The 26,873-nt window shown below is 39.6% G+C and overlaps 1 protein-coding gene across 2 annotated transcripts in view; it reads right to left on the bottom strand.

The window, feature by feature from the left end:
- The window catches only part of NFATC3 (nuclear factor of activated T cells 3), a 133,727-nt gene that overhangs the window by 24,037 nt on the left and 82,817 nt on the right, over window positions 1-26,873 (bottom strand). For both annotated transcript variants that reach the window (XM_004744503.3, XM_004744502.3), the window contains exons 7-9: window positions 20,884-20,939; window positions 19,744-19,870; window positions 6,320-7,327 (exon numbers count right to left, since the gene is read on the bottom strand). In XM_004744503.3, coding sequence (XP_004744560.2) covers window positions 6,320-7,327; window positions 19,744-19,870; window positions 20,884-20,939 — 1,191 coding nt within the window. The remainder of the gene's footprint in view (window positions 1-6,319; window positions 7,328-19,743; window positions 19,871-20,883; window positions 20,940-26,873) is intronic.

Genomic DNA, 26,873 nt, shown 5'->3' with positions numbered 1-26,873 from the left:
AAAGAGATCAAGATTTCACAAATGTGAAGGGCTATTACAAGAAGGATTAGATTTGTTCTGCATGATTCCAGAGGCATCAGAGCCCACATAAAATAAGGGCAGCTAGAACTCAAAAGGCCCTGAGATGTTCCAAAGAAGGCGAAGAGAAAGGTACAGAGGAATAGAATATCATTAAGAATACCAGAGTATGAACTCCAGTGTGAAAGAGGATGGACTAGAGAGCCTTTAAAACTTCTTTATACTGAGAATCTGGAACTAAGGCCTGGGTGCCTCAGTCAGTTAACCATTTGCCTTCGGCTCAGCTCCTGATCCCAGGGTTCTGGGCTCAAATCCCACATCGGGCTGCTTGCTCAACAAGCCTGCTTCTCCCTCTGCCTGCTGGTCCCCCTGTTTGTGCTCTCTCTGACAAATAAAATTGAAAACAAAACAAAACAAACTTATTTATAGTGAGGTTTTTTTTTAAAGATTTTATTTATTTGACAGAGATCACAAGTAGGCAGAGAGGCAGGCAGATAAATAGGAGGAAGCAGGCTCCCTGCTGAGCAGAGAGCCCGATGTGGGGCTGAATCCCAGGACTCTGGGATCATGACCTGAGCTGAAGGCAGAGGCTTTAACCCACTGAGTCACTCAGGAGCCCTTGTTTGTTTGTTTGTTTGTTTTTTGTGAGAGAGTGACAACAGGGCATGTGGGGATGAAGGGAAGCAGACTCCTCACTGAGCAGGAAGCCCAACATGGGGTTTCACCTCACAACCCTGAGATCAGGACCCGAGCAAAATCAAGTCAGACACTTAAACCGACTGAGGCGCCCCTGGCAATCTATAATCTTAAGTTTGTCCCTGCCCCTCTCAACAAACTGAAGCTTGACAGAATGGCAGTTTCTTTCAATATTCCAACTGCTGTACATCTAAAGTCTCATTCACAGACCAATGAGAAGAAACACTGGAAAAATACCTGAAGTACTGAGTTAGGAGCCAGGAGACTTGGTTTCAGTCTTTATATGCTATTTAACTGTGTGTTACCCTGGACCAAAATCATAGGCTCTGTAAAACCCAGATTCTTCATCTATAAAATGAGGGAGCTGTATTAGAGGTGTTTGTAGGTCTGTAAGTTTTCAATTTCTGAGCTGAGGCACACTAATATCATCTCTATTAAATGTCACTAAATTTATAATAAAAAATTAAGGTGTTAATGTCCACATTTCTAAAAATAAGTCAAGTAATAACTGAATGATTCCTGACTCGCTCTATTTAAAAATTACAAAATAAAAAGGATACTTTACCTTTAATCTTTTAAAATCTTTAATGTGATTTTCATTTATTTTTATTTTTAAATTTACTTTTATTATTATTTTTTAAAGAGGGCAGAGAGTGAGAAAGGAAAAAACTCAACTGTAGGAAAGGGAGAGAGACAGAGAGACCCTTAAGCAGGCTCTATGCCCAGTATGATGCCTGATACAGGCTTGATCTTAAAACCCTGAGATTATGACTTAAGCCGAAATCAAGAGTTGGGACACTTAACTGACTGAGCCTCTCAGGCACTCTAAAACAGAAATATGATTAACAGAGTTCTTAGGATTAGGTGGTAAGTATATTTAACTAGTATAACACAAATTAAAAAAAATTATTTGTATCTTCTAATTGTAGAACAGAAATTACTTTGTAAATATTTAAAACTAAAATATAGGGGTGCCTGGGTGGCTCAGTCTTAAAGCATCTGCCTTGGGCTCAGGTCGTGATCCCAAGGTCCTGGGATGGAGCCCAGCGTCAGGCTCCCTGCTCAGCAGGAAGCCTGCTTCTCCCTCTCCCCCTCCTCCTGCTTGTGTTCCCCCTCTCGCTGTGTCTCTCTCTGTCAAATAAATAAATAAAATCTTTAAAAAAAAAAACAACTTAACACAATATAGAAAAGTTAATATAAAACCTGAGGTTAAACTAACTGCAAAGTTTGCCTTAAGTACTTCTAACCCTTTTTGGCATGTCTTATGGCTTCCTTTTATTTTTATTTTTAAAGATTTAATTTATTTATTTATTAGAGAGAAAGAGACCAGGAGGGGTGCGGAGGAGCATAAGAGGGAGAAGCAGATTCTCTGCTGAGCTGGGAGCCCAACACAGGGCTGGATCCCAGGACCCTGAGATCATAACCTGAACTGAAGGCAGATACTTAACCAACTGAGCCACACAGGTGCCCCTATGGCTTCCTTTTAAAGCTAACCAGAAAGGGGGCATTCAAGTGCTATGGAGTTCCAAGCCTATGAGAGATGTTATTGTTTTTTAGAAAATCTGTATAAAAACTTTGCAAAATTGTATAAATACCTAGAATTTTACCTTCAAAGGCAAATCAAAATAACATTATCAATGAGTCAGCTGGCAAATATCAAACTTCTAATGATCCAAGGTGCCCAGGAGTGCATTTTAGTCCCTCCCGCTTTAAATACTGCTAGCAGCACCGACCTTCTATCAAGTCTCCTGACAGGTGGCAAAGAGAGAATTCAACAGAGACTTCATCTTTTGTAGGACTACAATTTGGGAACTTTTCTTAATTGTGTGGCCTATATAATGAATGGAGCAAAAATGAAAATTTTTTTATACCTCCCCTCATAGGTCTCATCTTTCCAAATTCCTTGTTTTGGCAACGTATTTTAACATATTCAAAGGGTAAAATAAACTTTTTCACAAAACCCTTCTAGAAGTTCCAATTTGTTGCCCCCAAAATATCACTCAAACTCTGATAAACTAGAAAAAGCAAGTTCCATTACCTTTGGTCCCTTTTTAGAAGAAAAAAGTCCTCATATGGAAAAAAAAAAAATGAGCTGGAATACACTGAGATGTGCCCAATAAATCTCATGTCTTCAGTTTTGTTTTTTTTTTAAAGATTTTATTTATTTATTTGACAGACAGAGATCACAAGTAGGCAGAGAGGCAGAGAGAGGAGGAGGAAGCAGGCTCCCTGCTGAGCAGAGAGCCAGATGCGAGACTCAATCCCCGGACCCCAAGATCATGACCTGAGCCGAAGGCAGCGGCCTAACCCACTGAGCCACCCAGGCGCCCCTCATGTCTTCAGTTCTATCACAAACTCATGGCAGGTTATCACTCAAGGTCTTACCCCTTGTCTCAGGATTAAAATTCTAAATATAAATCTTAAAAGCACTATGAATAGTCTAAAACTGCCAAAAGAATAAATAGGTAACATTTTAAAATTTATGTCAATTTTAAAAAGCCTTAACTTATTTCAAATCTGTTTTGCATCAAAGCAGAAGTCTTCTCTCCAGCTGGTGTTCATCATTATTGGGTAGGCAGTGACACTTAATGCCAGCTGTGCATAAAGAGAAGCATAAGACACTTAATATGAGAGCCCTCAAGGTACTCCCAACACAACTGTGACAGATTAGATACAGCTGTGAACATGGGTTCATGCAATGAAGTGTAGCACACATGTTCCTTTAGGAATTAAAAAAACAAAAAACAAAACCCTGAGGGATGCCCTTTAGCACAGAGTTGTAACCACTATGGCCTGCTGCTGCTAGGAGGCAACTATAATGCTGCAAGATAAAAGATTAGATTGAAAAAACATAATTCCAGGGGCACCTGGGTGACTCAGTCGGTAAATGTCTGCCTTCAGCTCGGGTCATGATCCCAGGGTCCTGGGATTGAGCCCCGCATTAGGCTGCCTGCTCACCGAGGCGCCTGCTTCTCCCTTTCCCACTCTCCCTGCTTGTGTTTCCTCTCTCTCTCTCTCTGTCAAATAAATAAATAAAATCTTAAAAAAAAAACAAAAACAAAAACGTAATTCCAGTCTCAGCCCTGCTACTTACCAGTTGTGTCACCATGTAGTCCAATTTGCTACATGGTCACTGTCTCAGAGACAGAGGATTAATAAGGATTAAAAGAAATAATGAATAGGAAAATACTATGCACACTGTAGGTGTTGCTCAGTTTACACATATACAGTTGAATCTTGAATAACACGGATTATGGAGCACGTGGCTGGCTCAGTTCGTTGAGCATCTGACTCTTGGTTTTGGTTTAGGTCATGATCTCATGGGTCATGGGATGGAGCCCGATTCAGGGCTCCACACTCAGTGGGGAGTCTGCCTGAAAGATTCTCTTCCTCTGCCAGAGGCATGCTCTCTAATAAATAAATCTTAAAATAACAACAATAACAACAACTTGAGTTTCAGTAGCAAGAATCCATTTATATGGGGATTTTTTTTTTACCTTTTCTCTTCTTTATGATTTATTTTTATTATTTTTTGTATTAAGATTTTATGTATTTATTTGTCGGAGATTGAGAGAGAGAAAGAGAGAACAAGGAGGGGGAGTGGCAGGCAGAGGGAGGAGCAGGCTCCTAACTGAGTAAGGAGCTGATGTGGGACCCGATCCCAGGGTCCTGAGATGAAGGCAGACGCTTAATCAACTGGGCCACCCAAGTGTCCCGATTTTCTTTCTTTCTTTCTTTTTTTTTTTTTAAGATTTTTACTTATTTGAGAGAGAAAGAATGAGCAGGGAGAGGGGCAGAGGTAGAGGAAGCAGCAGACTCCCCGCTGAGTGGGGAGCCCAACTCAAGGCTCGATCCCAGGACCCTGAGATCATGACCTGAGCCACAGGCAGACGCTTAACTGACTAAGCCACCCAGGTGGCCCTTCCTTATGATCTTCTTAATATTGTTTTTCTTTGCTTTCGTTTACTTTATTCTAAGAATATAGTACGAAATACATATAACATACAAAATAGTATGTTAACTGATTGTCTATGTTATCAGTGAGGCTTCCAATCAACAGCAGACTATCAGTAGTTAAGTTGCTGGGGAGTTGACAGTTATAAATGGATTCTTTGACTGAGAGAGCATGGGTGTCCCTAGTCCCCAAGGTGTTCAAGGGCCAATTGTATCTTCTGTTTACACACAAATGACTTGGCATATCCCCTTATGGCTTTGAAAGCCATCTTTTACTATGGCATTTGCCTTCCATCCATCCAGTGATGCTTTCCCAGACACAGCTCCATCTCTGCTTTTTTTTTTTTTTTGTCTGATTTGCCCTCTGATACTCATTTACTGAAAACATATACTCATCCTCTAAGACTTGGCTCTCAAATATCATCTCCTCAAGGAAGCTTTGGTGAATCCTTTTTTTTATTTTTTCTTTTTAGTAAGCTCCAGGTCCACCATGAAGCTCAAACACACGACCCTGAGATCAGGAATCCCATGCTCTACTGGCTAAGCCAGCCAGTTGCCCCACTGCTGAATTCTTCTTATGGAATCTAGCACAGCTCTCTGATTATCTCCTAATGTGCTTCTTTTAGACCTTGATTGCAAGTAACTCAGACCCACTGCAGATCAGTCAGTCATGTACCGATCTAGTGAAAGCCCTGGGACTGGGGATGCCACATTTTATTTACCTTCCTTTTTCTTTATGCTTGCCATTTAGGATTTCATAACAGCTTTGCAACTAAGCGGTAAATTCACCTTCTCCAGATGTGTAAGATGGCTAACTTAAAATTACTTTTCTATACAAAATACAGAATCAGAGAGAGAATTGAAATTCTTTATCTGAGTTTTCAGAATCTTTAGAATTTTCATATTGAATTGTTACCAGCAGCTTTCACTTAATTCCTATTTAGAAAAAATTTCACTACCATATAAATGATGGAGCCAAGAAAAAAGTCTAAAATTATTTCCTAAAAATGCTATGTTGGGAGAATTTTCAACTATTGAAATAACTAGTATTCCAAAGTTTGTTCTCTAATTTAAAACAGAGGTCTATTTGCCAACTTGCTACATTCATATAAACAGCTCTTTATCCTGGTGGCAACAGGTCTTGTACCATCACCACTATCTGACTCAGCAAGCTGGGTGGAGAGAGGGGCACCACTGCTCTTTACTTGTGTAAGTCTCCTCAAGGACAGGAACTCCATTCAAACACATTTCTAGTATTTCCAGCATCTAACTGTGTGCCTTCCAAATAGATACCAATCAGAAATATTTACTGAATTCCATTCTCCAGACAGCTCACTATACTTTCAGAAAGAAGAGATGCCCAATAAATCTCATCTCCTTAGTTCCATCACAAATGGGTAATGGGCTATCATTCAAGTCTCACCTTTGCAACAGATATTAGTGGTAAAACAGATTGTAAAGCATAGATCTTCACATCTATTCTCAAAGTCACAGATTAACATGTTTCTAGTGACAACAAATATCACAAAAAAATGAAAAAACCCAACCACATGCCATATGCCAATAAGCAATCCATGATGACTTTTTTATGACTATCAGAGAAGGAAGTTCCCAGATCTTCACTGCTTCAAGAATATAAAGATGAACTTACCATCATCTAAAGTGATGTCCTGCAGACCAATTGTTGAAAAGTTAGGTTCTTGCTCTTCAGGTTCAGGCTTAATGTTCACAGTTGCTTCATCAGGTGGAAATGAAGCTGGATCACACAAATTGTGACAGATTAAGGATGAAGGTGCAGAAAGACCTCCCTGGCCTGTACTTTGTGCTTGAGTTGAGTGCTGTCCAGAATGCATTCTGGTGGCTAAAGACGGTGATGAGGCAGTTCCTGAGCTAGGAGATTGGTAAGGCATAGGCTGTAGCTGAGGAGATGGCGGCCCAGAAAGTGGTGAACTAGCCAGGGGATGTGAGGCTCCTGGGGAAGCAGTTGTAGCAGACCCTGAATGTGAAGGACCATATGTAATGGGTTGTAACTGAGGGGAAGGCTGGCCTGTGACCTGATCAGCCCCTGGAGAAGAAAGAGATCTTTGTCCTGTGTTTGAACAATGAAATCCCACTGACTGCAGGTGAGGCAGGGTCTGCACTGAATGAGGTGTGTGGGCTAAGAGATGTCCTGCTGGGCCTGAATTTGAAGAATGAAAAGGTATGGATGACGGCGGCTGACAGCCAAGATTTATTAAACTGGGAAGAGGTGCATCCTGTGGAAACAAAACCGGATCATATTCTTGACTAGAGGCAGCATTAACTGGAAGACAAGTTGGTCCGTTGTACACAACATTAGTTTGCATAGGCTGATAGGAAGACCCCACAGGAGGTGCTGATGTGACTTGAAAAGGCTGGTGCATGACTGAAGAAGATATCATATGCTGTTCTTTACCAGAACTTTCATCCCTACACTGCAACTGTGGCAGATGAGATGAAGTAACCATGGATGCATATGTTTGTTGAATGGGACAAACCAAGTTTCTCTGTGTTGACAGTACACTGTCATGTGGGTGTCCTGTGTCTGAGGAAGGCCTCTGGGTCTGGGCAGGATGAGGCACAGACAATGCTGGAACTGAAGACAAGTCAACCTCTTCTTTGTGTTCTTGCTTCATCAAAACTAAAAAGAAAATGATTAGAGCAAATATTATTACATAATATATACAGTGATCATAAAGGGCCCTCATTCCAGGCTACCTAACTTAGTATGTACCCAAGCCAGGGGTTTAAAAATACAAATGCCTTCAGAGAAGGCAAATAATATAAAATATGTGAAGTCAGCAAGCATAAGACAACAGGGAGTGGTTCTTGCTCTAAAAGTTTCAAGTTAAAAAAACAACACTGCACAGAACTCTATGAAGTGCTGTGGAAAGATCTCAAATACATTCCTATGTACCAATGACTTGAGTCGCAGAACAATGTGTACATATCACAATTCTTGTAAAATATCGTGTGTGTATATAGACATATGTGTATGTTTTTGCTTATATAGGTATGGATATCTCCAGAAAGCTGTCATGAAACTGGTACTACTATGTTTACTGCTGGGAATGGAAACTAGGTGACTAGGGGTAAGAGCAAGAACCAGATTTACTTTTTACTATGTAAACTTTTGTGTCTTTTGAGTGTTTTCAACCAAGTATATACATTATCTATTCAAAAATAAATGATTTTTAAAAACCCCACAACAAAGCTCTAAGGTCTAAAAAAAAGACTTAAATTTGACAGGTGCCTCGGTGGCTCAGTCTGTTAAGTAGCTGCCCTCTGCTTGGTTCATGATCTCAGGGTCCTGAGATTGAGCTCTGCATGGGGCTTCCTGCCAGCGGGGAGCCTGCTTTGCCTTCTCCCTGTGCTGCTCCCTTGATTGTGCTCACTTGCTTAAACTCTGTCTCAAATAAAATAATAAAATCTTAAAAAAAAAAAAAAGCCTTGAATTTGAGATCTGAAATCTACTGGTCACCTGGTTTTGCATTTTGCATCAAACATCACGGATCTGATCTAATATTCATAGAGCTTCTAGTTTACAATGGTCTAGTTTACAATGATCCTCAACCATCATCAGATACATATTACAAAGGAGTAATGAGGGATCCAGAAAGTATTGGTATACACAAAAAACCTGCTGGAGATAATAAACAAATTCAACATGTAGAAATCAATTACATTTCTATAAACTAGCAATAAATAATCTGAAAAGGAAATTAAGAAAATGATTTCATAAATCAATCAGAGAAAGACAATTATCATATGATCTCACTCATATGTGGAATTTAAGAAAAAAAAACAGACATCCTATAAACAGAGGATTATAGGGGGAGAGAGGAAAAAATAAAACAAGATGAAATCAGAGAGGGAAACAAATCATCAGAGGCTCTTAATCATAAGAAACTAACTGAGGGTTGCTGGAGAGGAGGTGGGTGTGGGTATGAGTAACTGGGTGATGGACATTAAGGAGGCCACATGATATAATAAGCACCAGTATTATATAAGACTGATGAATCACTGACCTCTTCCTCAGAAACCAATACTACATTATGTTAATTAGTTGAATTTTTTCAAAGATTTTATTTATTTATTTGTCAGAGAGAGAGAGAGAGAGCACAAGCAGGAAGAGCTGCAGGCAGAGGGAGAAGCAGGCTCCCCACTGAGCAAGGAGCCCGATGAGGGACTCTCTGCTCAGCAGGGAGCCTGCTTCTTCCTTTCTCTCTGCCTGCCTCTCTGCCTACTTGTGATCTCTGTCAAATAAATAAACCAAATCTTTTTAATAAATAAATAAATAAATTTGTTTCCTAAAGAACAAATTTGGCCAAGGTAAGCGAGACTTACACAGTGAAATCCACAAAACACTGCTAAGGAAATGAAAGAAGATCTAAATATATGGAACAATATTCCAGGTTCATGGACTGGATGACTTAATTAACTGTTAAGAACACAACACTCCCCCACACAATTTTCAGATTTAATCCCAAAATCCCAGCAATATATTTTTTTTGCAGAAATAGACCCGCCCTAAAATTTATATGGAATCCCAAGGGACCCCAAATAGTCAAAGCAATCTTGAAAAAGTGCAAAGACAGAGGAATTGCTCTTTGTAATTTCAAAACTTAGCACAAAGCTACAGCAATCATAACCACATGATACTGGCTTAAGGACAGACATATAGACCAATGGAATAGAGACCAAAAACAAACCCTTCTACAGTGAACTGAACAGTCTCTTCAACAAATGGTACTGAGACAACTGGGTATCACGTTCAAAATAATGAAGATGGAACCTTATCTGAAAATCACACATGAAAATTAACTCAAATGGATCAAAGACCTAAACATAACAGCAAAACTACAAAACTCTTAGAAGAAAACAAAAGGCAATAGCTTCATGACACTGTATTTGGCAATGGTTTGTTTAGCACTATGTACACTGAAAGTATAGACAACAAAAGAAAAACAAACTGGATTTCATCAAAATGAAAAACTTCTGACTATTGAAAGACACCATCGAGAGACTGAAAAGATAACCCACAGAATGGAAAAAGTATTTGCAAATAGTATTTCTGAAAAGGGTTTAATATCCAGAATACATAATAACTCCTACAAATGCAACAGGACCGAACCAAAGATGTGAGTGTGATCCCAGGATCGATCTAGATGGATGTGTGTGTAGAAGGGAGGTGATTCTCTCTCGAATCACTAATTATGAAGATGAAACAAACCTAGAGATGCCATGTGGTGAAAGCATGCTCAAAATCTAAAGCCAACAGAAAGAAAAACAGTGTTAAGATGAAGAGAAACCTTAAGCTCTAAGATCAAACTGCTTGAGCTGAAGCATGCCTAAAGCCAGCATTGCACTTAATCTTCCTTTACGTTAAGCTAGTTTGAATTGAGTTTTTGTCATATGCACCCAAAAGTTCTAATTTCCTCAAAACAACCTTTCCAAAATAGGGATTGTTATTATTACTTCTGCCTTATAGATGAGTGTACTGAAGAGATTAAAGGCACTAAGATCTCACAGCAGTTAAGTGGCATCATAAGGACCTGAATCCAGGTTTTTCTGCCTCCAGAGCCCATGCTTTTTCTTTTTTTTTTTGAGAGAGAGAGAGAGAACGCATACAAGCTGAGGGGAGAGGGAGGTGGGGCAGAGGGAGAAGGAGAAGCAGATTCCCTGTTAACCAGGGAGCTCACTGCGGGGCTTGATCCCAGAGCCCTGAGATCATGACCTGACCCAAAGCCAGGCACTTAACCGACAGCCACCCAGGTACCCCCAAAGTCCATGCTTTTATTTTTTTTTTTTAAGATTTATTTATTTATTTATTTATTTATTTGACAGACAGAGATCACAAGTAGGCAGAGAGGCAGGCAGAGAGAGAGGAGGAAGCAGGCTCCCTGCTGAGCAGAGAGCCCGATGCGGGGATCGATCCTAGGACCCTGGGGTCATGACCTGAGCCGAAGGCAGAGTTTAACCCACTGAGCCACCAGGCGCCCCAAGTCCATGCTTTTAATCACTATACTGTATGACCAAGAAAGATTCAACTTCACCATTCCATCACACAAGTAGAGGTTATGAATAACAAACACTATCCTTATCATATCAAAAAAGTAGTTAATTCCATGATTTTAGATTAATCTACCGGTTGAAAGGACTGTTTCATGTAGAAAATGAATGCATTTTGCTTATTTTAATGTTTATCAAAACAGAAAACCATCAGTTAATTTTCTGTGTGTCAAACAAATGATTTCATTGCTTCCCTTAGGAAATACTTCAGTCCACTTTTCTAAAAATTATCTACTTTAGGGGCACTAGGTGGCTCAGTGGGTTAAGCCTCTGCCTTCAGCTCAGGTCATGATCCCAGGTTGCAGGGATCAGGCCCCACATCGGGCTGTCTGCTCAGCGGGGAGCCCACTTCCTCCTCTTTCTCTGCCTGCCTCTGCCTACTTGTGATCTCTCTCTGTCCAATAAATAAATAAAATCTTTAAAAAAAATTATCTACTTTATCTTCCTATTAAAGTGCTATAATTCCTTTAAAAATAATTTTACTAGGGTGGCTGGGTGGCTGAATTTGTTGACCAACACAACTCTTGATTTCTGATTTGTGGCTGCTAGGATTGAGCCTGCACTCAAGTCTGGTTGTCTCTTTCCCTCTCCCATCACTCTTGCTCTTGCTTGCTCTCTCTAAAAATAAATTATAGGATGCATGGATGGCTTGGTTAGTTAGGTGTCTACCTCTGGCTCAGGTCATGATCCCAGAGTCCTGGGATCGAGTCCCACATCAGGCTCCCTGCTCAGCGGGGAACCTACTTCTCCCTCTGCCCATCCCCCTGCTTTCTCTCTCTGACAAATAGATAAATAAAATCTTAAAAAACAGAAAGAAAAAGAAAATAGAAAAATTTATAATCTTTTTTTAAGAAAAATTTATAATCTTAAAAAAATAAAATTTTCCTGAATTCACATCTCATTGTCCCTTCTACGTTTATATTACTTTAACATAACTAAAAATTTCATCATCCTCACTAAAATGTGAGAACTTCATTTTATGTAAAAGAAAATAACAATGAGAACCAAAGCACAGTCAAACCTCATCTGACCATTTACCAAACCCTTGTCAATCACAAGTCTCTTCATATAAGCATGGACTCAATCTGAGGAAACCTAAGTAAGAATTAGAACAGCTCTGAGACTACATGCATTGTATAGTAGGTAATTAATGGAGCACTTATCATGGGGGGTGCATTTGAGCTTGACACTTTTCTCTGGTGTCCTACCAAGAACAGAATGGGCTCATCATTCATCATTGTGTTAGTCTCTAAATCTGGCAAGCTGTAAGTGAGCCCACCCTTAACAGGACAACCCTTAAAACAGAGAAAGCATATTACCAGTCTTCTTATTGCTTCTGTCCCAGTGCTAACATTCCCAAACCAGGCCTGCATCCCGTTTCTTATTCTCGCTCAGGTAGTTCAAGTATGTGTTTAACAACTCTGACCTCTCTTATGTCTTCATGTACTTTCTTTGTGTCTGACTTTGGCACAACTGTAACTTTCTCCCTGTACAACTGGATTCTTTTTCCCTTTTCTACTTCAGCTCCTACTCTGGTCCCAGGAAAGCCACAGTAAATGCCATACCCAGGATGACCTTTCCATATAAAGGAGGGAGAATGGGGCGTCTGGGTGGCTCAGTGGGTTGACTCCTCTGCCTTTAGCTCGGGTCATGATCCCAGGGTCCTGGGATCGAGCCCCACATCGGGCTCTCTGCTCGGCAGGGAGACTGCTTCCCCACCCTCCCCACACACACTCTGCCTGCCTCTCTGCCTACTTGTGATCTCTGTCTGTCAAATAAGTACACTCAGATCGAGAGTTCTGCTTTCCTAAATTGAGTATATTTCCACTTTGCCAAATCAACTATCACTTTTTGTCGATAAGGGATTAAGATTCCAACCGTACCAAATCTAAGAAGTCCTCTTTGCTGGTCTAGGATTATCTATTCTTATTTAGAGAGAAATACAGTTAAAAAGAACTTACAATATCTAGAATCACTTGAATTTTAGAACCAGACTAACTCTACCTTCTGTGTTAAATATGCTCATTCTCAACTTTAGAATGTAAACTGACTATGGGACAAATTACGCTAAATACAATTTCCAATTAAAAAAAAAAACGTGGGGCGCCTGGGTGGCTCAGTGGGTTAAGCCGCTGCCTTCGGCTCAGGTCATGATCTCAGGGTCCTGGGATCAAGTCCCGCATCGGGCTCTCTGCTCAGCAGGGAGCCTGCTTCCCTCTCTCTCTCTGCCTGCCTCTCTGCCTACTTGTGATTTCTCTCTGTCAAATAAATAAATAAAATTAAAAAAAAAAAAAAAAAAAAACGTTATTACACCTGAAACTAACATACCATTGTACGTCAGCTATACTTCAAAAATAAAAACTAAAACAAAACAACAAACTCAAAACAGCCATTTGCAACTGATTATTCATTCTTTCACCGGATATTGATAATGGTCAGATTCCTATTGCTAGGAATACCCTATTGTCAAAAAGGTAACAAAATGTCGTATCCTTTAATAAAAAACAAATAACTTCTGAATACGTAAAATTATTTTTTAATTTTTTAATAAAGATTTTATTGGTGCACCTGGGTGGCTCAGTGGGTTAGGCCTCTGCCTTCGGCTCAGGTCATGATCTCAGGGTCCTGGCATTGAGCCCCACATCGGGCTCTCTGCTCAGCGGGGAGCCAGCTCCCCACCACCACCTGCTTCTCTGCCTACTTGTGATCTCTGTCAAATAAATAAATAAAATCTTTAAAAAAAAATTAAAAAGGTTTTATTTACTTGCAACAGAGAGAGAGTCCAAGGTGGTGGAAAGGGGCAGAGGGAGAGAAAGGGGCAGAGGGAGCCCAAGACAGGGTTCAATCCTGCTTTATGCCAGGAGCCTGGGATAAGCAGACACTTAACTAACTGAGCCACAAAGGCGTTGCTGAGTATCTAAAGTTTTTTTTTTTTTTAATTTATTTATTTGACAGACAGAGATCACAAGCAGGCAGAGAGGCAAGGGGAAGCAGGCTCCCCGCTGAACAGAGAGCCCAATTCGGGGCTCAATCCCAGGACCTTGGGATCATGACCCGAGCCGAAGGCAGAGGCCTTAACCCACTGAGCCACCCAGGCGCCCCTATCTAAATTTTTTATAAGCAAAATTTAAAAAAGAATTGTCACAACAAATAAGACACAAATATTTAATATAAATAATCATACAAATTAATAAGACAAACGTAACTCTAATGTAAGTATCACACACTAGAATTCTTTCTTTTGAAATTCTGTAAAGCTTTATCTGCTCATGAAGAAAAATAAAAATGTTGAGGTCATAAAATTAGCATACTATATATATTTTGGTCCCATTTTGATTTTAAAATGTTGTGCTATAAATGGATCAAAAGGAACCAAAAAGACAGAATGACAGTTTCAGAGCAGAAGACAATTAGGATGCTTGAAAATATTTTTTCAACTTAACTATTTTTTTCCTTTTCTTCCCCCAAAGATTTTATTTGAGAGAAAGAAAACATGTTTGTGAGCAGGGGAGGTGCAGAGGGAGACAGACAAGCAGATTCTGTGCCAAATGCAGAACTGACACAGTCTTGATCCCAGGACCCTGATATCACCCTGAGCCAAAATCAAGAGTTAGAGACCTAACTGACTGAGCCACCTAGACACCCCTTAATCTGTCTTTTTAAAAAAATAAATTCACACACACACACACAAAATAAATACATTCACAAAAAAATATATTTGCTTTTATAAAAATTTTATTCAAAACTTCATTTTAGAAAAAAATGACAAAAGCCAAATACTACAGAGGAAAGACAGTAATCAGCCAGAAGGACTGCCCAATTTAAAAAAAAAAAAGAAAGAAAAAAGAAAGATTTATTTATTTATTTGTTTATTTGAGAGAGAGACAGAGGAACAGAGGCAGAGGTGGGGAAGGAGAAAGGGGAAGAGGGGAAGGGAGGAAGGACAGAGCAGGAGACAGAGAGAATCTATAACAGACTCCACACTGAGCGCAGAGTCTGACGCAGGGCTCAATTCCACAACCCTGAGATTATGACCTAAGCCAAAACCTTGAGAAGGACACTTAACCAACTGAGCCACCCAGGCGCCTCCAAACACTTCTTCAGTCTTTGTTTTGTGTGTGCCACCTGATTAGTATATTGTCAATCATAAGGCCAGTGATGACAGCTGGTAGTCCAATCCAATATTTCTTCAGTACTCTGGGGCCCCAGTGATTGCCATTCTCATATATAAGGCCCTCTAGGGTTCTGCTTTTATATTGTCCTCCCAACCCATGAGCTGATAATGTAAAGGCATTATAAGCCTGTTCAGTTACTACTCTTTGCCTGTCAGTTAATACTACTAAGATAGTAAAAATGAAAACTTCTAATTGGCTGATCCTCTTCTATTGCTTTTTTATTTTATTTATTTTTTAGAAGCTTTTTTTTTTTTTTTTTTTTTTAAATTTGACACAGAGAGAGATCATAAGTAGGCAGAGAGGCAGGCAGGGACAGGGGGAAGCAGACAGCCCGATGCAGGGCTTCATCCCAGGACTCTGGGATCATGACCTGAGCCGAAGGCAGAGGGCTTAACCCACTAAGCTACCCAGGTACCCCTGCTTTTTTTATTTTTAAAACAATTCCAGAAGCCCTCTCCCTTCTTATTGAGGTTAGATTCTACAGTCTCCCATCGTCATAGCATTTGTTAACATTCTTGGACTGCATGTCTGAATCTGAGTGCTATTTAAGAAAGTTACGCAACATGGCAAATTAATATTTATAAATTCATGAATATCAGCATCAAAGGTGTTTTCTGATCATGCCTAGAATCCTATTATGTTTCTGTGGTAACCTACTCTCCCCTTTCTTTACAACAACTATTTCAAACTTGTCTACATTCTTCAAACTGCCAAATCACCTACATTCCCCTCTGCTCACAACAGAATATTCCGTGTTATTCTTTAAAGAAAAAAAAGTTGACGCTATCATATGGAAACTCCCTAAACTCTCCACTACTAAATGTATAAACCAGCCGAATATACACCCATCTTGTTCATCCTTACCTATCCCTTACTGTTCCTTCTCCCAACTAAGGCCCATTCCAACTTTTATATTTTAAATTTTATTCCTTCCCTGATATTCTTTATTATCATTAATGCTGTCTCCCCTATATAATCAAAACACTAACTATCTGAATCACCTTTTTAACCTTTTTGGGCCTCTGTCATATAAATCTCACTTTCCATAGTTAGTAATTTGAGGAAAAGACTAAACTGGTCATTGATACCTTAAAATAAGACAGGAGAAATATGGGGGAAATGATTTTTAGTTTAAACTTTCTTTTAACTGAATATATTTGACACATAACATTGTGTAAAATTTAAGGTGTACCACAAGTTAATTTGATACATGCACATATTGCAGGGAAAAGGATTTTTTTGAGGGGAGGTGGTTTAAAGTAGGCTCCATGCCCAACATGAGACTAGAACTCACAATCCCAGGGGCGCCTCTGCCTTCGGCTCAGGTCATGCTCCCAGGGTCCTGGGATTGAGCCCCACATTGGGCTCTCTGTTCAGCAGGGAGCCTGCTTCCCTTCCTCTCTCTCTGCCTGCCACTCTGCCTACCTGTCATCTCTGTCTGTCAAATAAATAAATAAAATCTTAAAAAAAAAAAGAAGAACTCACAACCCCAAGATCAAGAGTCACAAGCTCTACTGACTGAGCTAGTCAGGCGCTCTGGAAGTGGTTTTTACAATACAAATTTGATCACGTTACCTCTCTGTTAAAGCTCATTTCTTGGAACTTTTTTTTTTTTAATTTATTTATTTGACAGAAAGAGAGATCACAAGTAGGCAGAGAGGCAGGCAGACAGAGAGGGAGAAGCAGGCTCTCTGCTGAGCAGAAAGCCTGACACAGGGCTCGATCCCAGGACCCTGAGACCATGACCTGAGCCAAAGGCAGAGGCTTATACCACTGAGCCATCCAGGCGCCCTACAACTTTTTCATTTTTTATTAGAGGATAGAGAGAGGGGAGAGGGAGAGAGAATGTTAAGCAGGCTCCATGCCCAACATGGAGCGTGAAGCAGGGAATCATTTCAAAACCCTAAGATCATGAACTCAGCCAAAATCCAAGAATCAGACACTTAACTGAGGCACCCCTCTTTTTTTTTTTTTTAAGATTTTATTAATGTATTTATTTGAGAGAGAGTAAGAGAACAGGGAAGGCGCAGAAGGAAAGGGACAAGGTGACTCCATGCTGAGCACAGAGCCCAATGCAGGGCTGGATCCCATGACCCTGAGATCATGATTTGAGCCAAAATCAAGAGTTGGACACTTAACCCACTGAAGTTCTTTTAATACTCTATTATCCAACCAACCACAAGACCTTTGCACATGCTGTTGACTTTATCTGAAATGTTCTCCCTCACATTCTCTAAGACAGTTATTAACAGTATAGATTCTACAGCCAGATTGCCTGGATTCAAATCTCACCTTCACCACTTATTAGCTGTGTGACCTTGGTTCACTCATTTGCAAAATGAAAAGGGCAATTATTACCTACCTTACAGGAAAATAAGAGAATAAATTAGTTATTAGGTATAAACTGCTTAGAATAGCACTTGGCACACACTAAGTGTTCAATATGTCTGCTAAATCAATGAACAAACCTGAGATGTACTCTAGTGTAAGAGTTAGGTGCCCAGACTCTGGAACCAGATTGCCTATGCATGACATTTGGCTGTAAGATTTAAATGTTCTAAGACTGTGGGCATAATACTTAGCTACTCAGTTTCTTCATCTATAAAACAAGATAATAACCTATCTCATACATCTATTATGAGTTCAAAAGAATAAATAGAAAAAGGGCTTAGAACAGTACCTTATGTATGTATATATATACACACACACACACATATACAACAGGTCTTTAAACTATTATTATTTTCCAGTTATCAACTCAAGTATTACTTTCACATAAAAGCCTTTTCTCAACCTGTTAGCCTAAGCAAGGGTCCCTCTGTTATTTTCACCTATAGCATCATATCCCTTTCCTACAGAGTCCTTACTACAGTTTCTAATTACAAATTTGTTAGTAACTAATTTATTCAGTGATTCATTAACTTCTGTTTGACCCCCTGGATTATAAATTCCATGATAAAGGAAATGAGACAGGTTTCACCCAACTGGTGGGCACCCTCAAATACTTACTGAATTAATACTGAAAAAGTTAACCAAAATCTTTCAGAATGTTTGTATTCTATTTGAAAACTATCTGAAATATTTTATTACCAAGTAATATATTAACATGATCAAGTAATATTAATTTTCAGATTTAGGAATATAAACGCCTTTTTTTTTCTTTTAAAGATTTTATTCATTTATTTGACAGATCACAAGTAGGCAGAGAGGCAGAGAGAGAGAGAGGGAGAAGCAGGTCCCCTGCTTAGTCAAAAGCCTGATGCAGGGCTCGATCCCAGGTCCCTGAGATCATGACCTGAGCCAAAGGCAGAGGCTTTAACCCACTGAACCACCCAGGCACCCTTATAAATGCTTTTAGAGGCTAAAAGTGAAATACAGTCAGGCTTTAAAGAATATGAATGACAAATGATCATTCATAACCAGTACCCTTTCAAATTTAAGTGTTCATTATTTTCATTAACTATAAACCATTTAAAAGATTTTGCAAGAGGGGGTGTCTGGGTTGCTTAGTTAGTTGGGTGTTCAACTCTTGATTTGGGCTCAAGTCATGATCTCAGGGTTGTGGGATCGAGCCCTGTGTCAAGCTTGGAGTTCAGTGGGGAGCATACTTAAGATTCCCTCTCTCTCTCTTTCTCTCTAAAATAAACAAATAAATCTTAAGGAAAAAAGAAGTTTTTGCAAGAATAAGTTGTTTTTTTTTTTAAAGATTTTATTTATTTATTTGACAGACAGAGATCACAAGTAGGCAGAGAGGCAGGCAGAGAGAGAGGGGGAAGCAGGCTCCCCGCCGAGCAGAGAGCCCAATGCGGGGCTCGATCCCAGGACCCTGGGACCATGACCTGAGCCAAGGGCAGAGGCTTTAACCCACTGAGCCACCCAGGCGCCCCGCAAGAATAAGTTTTGAAGAGTAAAGTCCACTATGATTTTTTTATTATCATATGCTCTGGTGACTAATACGGTGCCTAAAACAGAGAGGGCCTCTATAAAGATTTGTTCAGCGTGATTACTGCAAATAATATTTATGTGTCATAACCAAGACCTGGAAAGTTACACCATTTGAACTATTGCAGAAAGCAGTACGGAAGCTTTATTAGAGTGCATCTATACAACCAGAAATTCTGGCAACAACTTTATATTCCCCATGGCCCATAGTATGCTGTAGTCACTACTGGTCAAATGAAAATCTAATGGGAGATTTTTCATCTGACTGGAAATGATTAAGATGAACACACTACCTTCCTGCAATGCTCAGGACACAAGGGGACTTCACACATATTTACAAACACCTGCCTTTACTGTAGTGGTGGTGATTTCTGGTAGCTACTGAAAAACAGATTTAAAACCTATATTCAGGGCGCCTGGGTGGCTCAGTGGGTTAAGCCGCTGCCTTCGGCTCAGGTCATGATCTCAGGGTCCTGGGATCGAGTCCCGCATCGGGCTCTCTGCTCAGCAGGGAGCCTGCTTCTCTCTCTCTCTCTGCCTGCCTCTCCATCTACTTGTGATTTCTCTCTGTCAAATAAATAAATAAAATCTTTAAAAAAAAAAAAAAAAAGAGGGAACACCTCCTTCTTTAAAAAAAAAAAAAAAACCTATATTCAATCTTCTGATTCTTATAATAAATAACTACAAAATAACAACTAAAACCACATCTAAATTTAAAAGTCAACACAAACTTGATAGAATGGCATATGTTGGGATTTTTATTGATTATAAGCACTCTACCTTAAACATTGCCATATAGGTTTCATCGAACAACTTTTTATTCATTATGAAAGCAAGTTCTATAGTAAACCATCACGACTTCCCATACCTGGTGTGTAAGTAAAACGTTGAGACTGGCTTTTTTTCCTCTTGCCATTGCAAAGATAAAAGTGCACCTGCACTGCAGCTGTAACTGCTGGGTTATGATATGGAGGAACTTCAAGGACAATGTGAGCCTAAGGAGCATGGAAAGCAAGATTGTGTTACACTCAGAACTAAAAATGAAATGCACCTGCTAAACTCACCATGACTCTTGAGCCTTAACTACACAGTCTCTCCCATCATAGATAATTATGCACATCAACTGGTCATGTAAATCATCTGGAGATTTACTCTAAGAAACTCTAGTCTCAACAGAGATAAATTCTTTAAAGTAAACCACTAAAGGAGAAATTACCTTTTAGTCATCCAGTTGGGTTCTAGCTGTAGCAGAAATAAAAACAGTCTTATATACTACGTAGTGAGATACTCTGCACTACTGAATATTACATGTTGCTATTGATCTTAAGTGGAAGTCTACTCTGGTTTTCAGTCAGGTTTAATATTTCTTGAGCTGTGCTATAGTTTAGATTTCTTAAATTTCACATTCAAAATGTTCTAAACTGACAATATACAAGATCTGTTCCTACATAAAAAATAATTTTACACAAGCGGAGTGAAAACTGTTAGCCCAAACCAATTGCAATCCTTAACCTAATTTCTCCAGGTCTCTGGAGAGCACTGTGCAGTGTCATTCTCTACCCCAGAAGATTCTGTCACCAATCCAACCAGGATGAAGGGACCACAGCGTTCAGTGGTGAATCCTGGAAGGCTTAATGTTGAACAGATGCAAATATAATCCTAAATACACAAACCCATGAGGATTTGTTCTCCCCCCTAATTTTTGCCCATTATATATGTTCTTTACTGAATTTATTTGATTTCTTCACTGCATTCAGAGAAAAAGTTTCGTGATAACATCAGTAAGAACCTTCTAATAAAAGGGAAAGACACCAATTGTTTATCTATCCTAAATTTAATTTTAGTGTCAGGAAAGTACCTATCTAATGTCCAAACTTCTAAAAATTCGAATTTACTTTTCTTTCATACAACAGATAAAAGAGTCTTCATCTATAACATAAAGTGGCATTATCCGATTTTCTCATCATGCTTCTTAAGTATTTAAAAAGAAATAAAGTAAATTTCTTACCCCTTGACATTTTTCCCTGATTATTTTCCCTTCTACCTCCCACTGAGGTCGTCCATCTATTGAAAAAAAAATTTACAGTTAAAAGTAATTCAAGTCAGAAAGTATATAAACAACATTTAATGTATCTAGTATCACAAGCTTATTGGCAAAGGGAATCTTTTTCGGACTTCCATTATGAAAATAAAGTATGTACCCATGACAAAAAAATGGGAAGAAAGATCTTGGGCTACCTGAGATAGCAGGCCCCCCAGTTTATTCTGTTGAGTGATGTTTGAAAATCCTCTGAGAGCACCTCCACCAAGTGGTAGCCAATTTCTGCTTATATACCTTAGGTAATGGGAAACTCACTCCCTCACGAAGTAACCCATTTAATCTCTAGACAGTCACTGCTGCTGGATAAGCTCTTCATGACAGATGAAATCTGCCTCCTTACAATATCCCATCAGTGGTTTAAGAACTACCCCTTGCAGCCCAACAATCCCCAAAATCTTGAGGGGTCCTCTGCTCTTGAGTAGCTTTCCAGATGTTTAAAAACAGCTATGTTTGCAGGTGTCTCCTCTTCTGTTGGGGCTAGTCTCCCCAGTTCTGCATCTATCTCTTACACAGTATTTTATTAATTAGCCTTCCTGCCCACTCTTCTTTGAACATTTCTCCAACACGACCATCTCCCTCCAAATGTACCAAGCCCAGAACTGAACAGCCCAGGTGGGAAATGACCCAGCATGGTAGACAGCAACTAAGGTTCTTGCCACCTTATGTGAAGACACTGTGTCTGTTAATAAAAGTTTCCTGGGGCAACTGCACAATACTGACTTACACTTAGTGTACCATAGTTTCCCTCAGTCCACTACATTTCCTACCACCAAGTTCAAACTCCTACACTGCACTTACGTATTTTTTCTGCCAGCACTTATTAGATTAATTTTTCCCTACTAGACTTGGATTTCTTGGCTTGTCAAGATCTTTTTAGACACTGATGGTCTTTGAATGTACTTGGCTAGGCTTCCCATGTTTGTGCCATCCAAAGATCTGGCCAGCACATTTTCTGTCTCTTCCTCTCAAGTGAATTGTTCACCTGGGGGAGAACCCCAAATGCTACTAAAGCTCTCACTCTAGTCTGATGTGCAGTATTCTAAAGCATTCTTTCTTTCTTTCTTTTTAAGATTTTATTTATTCATTTGACACAGAGAGAGAGAGAGAGAGAGATCACAAGTAGGCAGAGCAGCAGGCAAAGAGAGGCAGGGAAGCAGGCTCCCCACTGAGCAGAGAGCCCAACACGGGGCTCCATCTCAGGAGCTACGATCATGACCTGAGCCGAAGGAGTCGCGCAACAACTGAGCCACCCAGGCGTCCCTAAAGCCTTCTTTATTAAGTCATGGGCATTTGCCCATTGACTAACTCTCACAAGTATCTTCACAGTTAGCATGACTTCATCTGAAAGTCTTTTCATATCTGAAAAGGCTCAATCAAACACCTTCTTAATTGTGACAATCATTTTCCAGTCTGGTAACAAGATAATGGCTATCCTTGTGCACAAGAGATACTACAGACAAATGCTATGCCTACACAAAAATACAGCTCAGTTCAACAATCATTTGCTGGGTCCTGATGGGCCATGCACTTTGGGTTACTGAGTTAATGATGAAAGGATACGCTTACCCTCAAGTCTGCAGATGAAAGGTAAATACACTTTATTATAATAAAGTGTGGCGGTTACAGTAATAAAGGTGCACTCTGAATGTGCCAAGAGAATTCAGGATTCTTACCCTAGTCTTGGTGAAGGGGTAAGTAAAGGAAGGTTTCCTGAGCTCTTGAACTGAAGCTTAAAAATAAGGTAGAATTCAAGTGACGGGGGGGGGGGGTGGTCCTAGGCAGAAGAGAGGGCACAAGCAAAGCCAAGATGGCAAAAAACTACACAATACAAGGAACCATAAGCAGCTGTGTTGGTGGGATATAAAGTATGACTCACGGAGGAGTAAGAAATAAGGCTGGAAAGAAAGGCAGTGACCTAAATGCCATGTCAAGGAGCCTAAAATATGAAGGGATTACTGATGGTGCTTTCAGAATGGGAGTTACATATTCACAGCTGCATCTTATCTGAAACCAGTAATTGCTACCATTTAACATGATTCAATTTAAACTAAAAGCACTCAAAAATAAAGGAATTCTATCATGAAACTGCCTTACATAAATAGACATTTATTATATTCAGGCACAAATGAATTTTTATAACAGAAAGGGGAAGCTCTGAGATACTATCTCTTCCTTACACTTCTTCTTTTGCTTAAAATATTAATGCTGCAGAAGGACTTTTCTTGACCACCTGATATAAATCAATATTCAGTTACTATCACTTTACCCTCTTCATTCATAGTACCTTTATCTAGAATTATCTTGTTCACTTACATCTTTATTGTCTGTTCCCCACTAGAATGTAGGCCATCAAAGCATGCAACTCTAAGATTTTATTCACCATTATATTCCTAATGCCTAGACTAGTGTCTGTCATGTAACAGATGCTTCATAAATAATTGATGAATTAATAAACTGTGATACAGAACTGATACTTCTTTTAGACAGGCAGGTATGGGTCAGGATCAAAGGAATTGGAAGAAGTGAATTTTATTTTATTTATTTTTTAAAAGATTTTATTTATTTACTTGACAGAGAGACAGTGAGAGAGGGAACACAAGCAGGGAAAGTGGGAGAGGGAGAAGCAGGCTTCCTGCCAAGCAGGGAGCCTGATGTGGGGTTCGATCCTAGGACCATGGGACCATGACACGAGCTGAAGGCAGATGTTTAATGAGTGAGCCATGCAGGGGCCCCGGGAAGTGAATTTTAAGGAGGAAAACACATGAAAAAATACGGTTTCCCACCTAAGAACAGGGAGATGTAACATTTTTAATCAAGTTGGGGGACCCAGTGAAACAAACTGGTTTGTTACATCTGATGTGATTTTTTATTTTAAGTATCAGTGGGCCATCTATACAGGATTTGGTGGGTAAAAAGTATATAAGAGAAGTTTAAAAAAAATAATGTGGTTATAGATGGAGATATGATGATGACTGATGAAATTTCCTAGAATGAAGGAACATAATGAAAAGAAAGCTGAACCACAGAACCTTGGGAAACATCTATACTTAAGGGCCAGAAAAACTGATTAAAAAAAGATGAGTGAGGACAGTTAAAAATGTGCCAGGAACCAGGTAAATACAATCACACAAAGGCCAAGAAAGAAAAGACTGTCAAGAAGTGTGGGTAGTTGACTGTCAAAAGTTTTAGGTTATGTTTCAATACAGAGAACGAAAGAGTAAGTAGCAGGTAAGGAAATAAAGGTGGTAACATTACCTTTTTGAGAGGCTAGATGATAAATGAAAGAAATAAAATGACAGCTTATGAGGATGTCAGAGTCAACAGAATGGGAAAGGTTTAGTATGAAAAGATTTAAACTTACTTAAACCCTAAGAAAGAGTATTCAGGGAAAAAATAGGTGTTGAAATTTTAAGAGGCAACAAAGGTAATGTATAGCCTTAAATACTTAAGTTTTAAAAAGAGGAAAGGATGAAAAACAAATGAGATTACCATTTAAATTAAGAAAAAGAAACACATTAAGCCCTAAAAAAGAAAAAAACACAGAAACGAGGGAAACAGAAAACAAATACCAACTGAAAGGATCAATAAAGTCAAAGTACTCTGGAAACCCTGGCTAAAAAACCAGAGATTGCACAAATAACAGCAGAATACATTTTTAAAAAGGGATGTAATTCCAGATGCAGAAATACAGTATTATAACCAAATTAATGTCAAACAAATTTGAAAACTGAGTGAAATAAATAAAATCCTTGTGTGAAATAATAGCGAAAATATATATTGGTCTCTGCCTCTGGTTCCTGGGATAAAACTCCTGAAGTTCCTTAAAACATTCTTTTAAAGATTCTATTTATTAAAGAAAGAGAGAGAGAGACAGCGCTCAAACTCCAAAGCAGAGGGAGTGACAGGCAGAGGGGGAAGCGGGCTCCCTGCTGAGCAAGAAGCCTGACATGGGACTAGATCCCAGAACCCTGGGATCATGACCTAAGCCAAAGGCAGATGTTTAACCAACTAAGCCACGCCGGCATCCCAATGCTCCTAAAATTCTTACGATTTTCTAAGTGATACGAACAGCACAAGGAATACCTTTTGTTCTTGTATTTGGTCTTTTTTTTTTTTTTAAGATTTTAATTATTTATTTGAGAAAGATCACGAGCAGGGGGGGGAGAGGTAGAGGGAGAAGCAGAATCCCTGCTGAGCAAGAAGCCTGATGTGGGACTCGATCCCAGGACTCTGGGATCATGACCTAAGCCAAAGGCAGATGCTTGACCAACTGAGCCACCCAGGCGCCCTGTATTTGGTCTTTGACCCCAGTTCCTGACACAGAGGTCTTAAATCCCCTGGAATTTCCTGGGTGACAGAACTATCTCTTGTTCTAAGGAGGTGACTTCTGGCGGGCCCCTGGATGGTGGCTGGTCACCAAAAGACCAAGCCATGATTAGAACCTTGGAACATTCATCCCCACCTCCATTCTCCAGAGAAGGGAGAATAAGGAATAATCAGTCAAGCCTGTGTGGTGAAGCCTCCATAAAAATACTAAATTACTCCAGAGACTGGGGGAAATTCTGGGTTGTCAAACACATGGGGGTAGCTGTGATAGTGGCATGTCCATAAGATAGAGAAGCCCTGCACCCATTCCCATATACCTTATTCCACACATCTCTTCCACCTGGTTGTTCACCTGTATCCTTTATGATATTCTCTATTACACAGTAAACTGGTAAATACAAGTACGTATTGCTCGGAGTTCTGCTTTACCAAATGATCAAATCCAAGATAGAGGTAATGGGAACCTCCAATTTGTAGCCAAGTCAGAACGATGATGTGGGCAACTGGGCACCTACTACTTTCGACTGGCATTTGAAGTAGGGGGCAGTCTTATGGTACTGAGCCCTTAAGCTGTGGTCTGAGCTAACTCCAGATACTGTCAGAATTGAATTTAATTAAGAAAATCCAGTTCAGGGTGCCTGGGTGGCTCAGTTGTTAAGCGTCTGCCTTCAGCTCAGGTCATGATCCAGGAGTCCTGGGATGGAGCCCTGCACTGGACTCCCTACTTGGCGGGGAGCCTGTTTCTCCCTCTCACACTTCCCCTCTCTTGTGTGTCTCTCTGTGTCAAGTAAATAAATAAATGAAGTCTTAAAAAAAAAAAATCCAGTTCATTTCAAAGAATTGGTTGATATATGGGAAACCCACACATCTGGAGTCAGAAGTATTGTGAATGTAGTAACAATGTGAGAGTAAAGGAGAAACAGACTGAAGGTTTGCCTTTTTTTTTTTAACCTGGAAAAGTATAAATCACAAAAAATAACTCAAGAAGAAATAAACATAAATGGTCCTATACCCATGAATAGAATTATAGCAGAAACCAATAGTCCCACAAAGCCCCCACCCCTGAAGGTTTCAGAAATTAGCTCAGTTACACGTTCAAAGGAAGGTAAAATTGTATGACATACACTTAAGGAATGGGAAAAAGTGAGGCACTTCACCAACTCACTTTGATATCCAGAATGCATAAACAATCTCATAAGGCAGTAAGAAAATGAAAACTGTATCAATGGAAAAAAATGAGCAAAAAACACCAACAGATATTACACAAAAAAGGATACATAAATGACCCATAACACCCTCAATAAATGTCAGGGAAATTCAAAATCAAAGTTCAAGATACCATTTTACACCTACCAGATAAACAAAATATAAGAATTATGATATTCTCGGGGTGCCTGGGTGGCTCAGGGGGTTAAAGCCTCTGCCTTCAGTTTGGGTCATGATCCCAGGGTCCTAGGATCGAGTCCCACACTGGGCTCTCTCTGCTCAGCGGGGAGCCTGCTTCCCTTCCTCTTTCTTTGCCTGTCTCTCTGCCTACCTGTGATCTCTGAAATAATAAATAAATCTTAAAA

Source organism: Mustela putorius, unplaced genomic scaffold, assembly GCF_011764305.1.
Source record: "Mustela putorius furo isolate JIRA1106 unplaced genomic scaffold, ASM1176430v1.1 tig00000174_pilon_pilon_pilon, whole genome shotgun sequence".
In the NCBI taxonomy this organism is placed as follows: Eukaryota; Metazoa; Chordata; class Mammalia; order Carnivora; family Mustelidae; genus Mustela; species Mustela putorius.
Note: the sequence above shows the minus strand (reverse complement) of the source record. Positions and strands in the feature narration are given on the sequence as shown.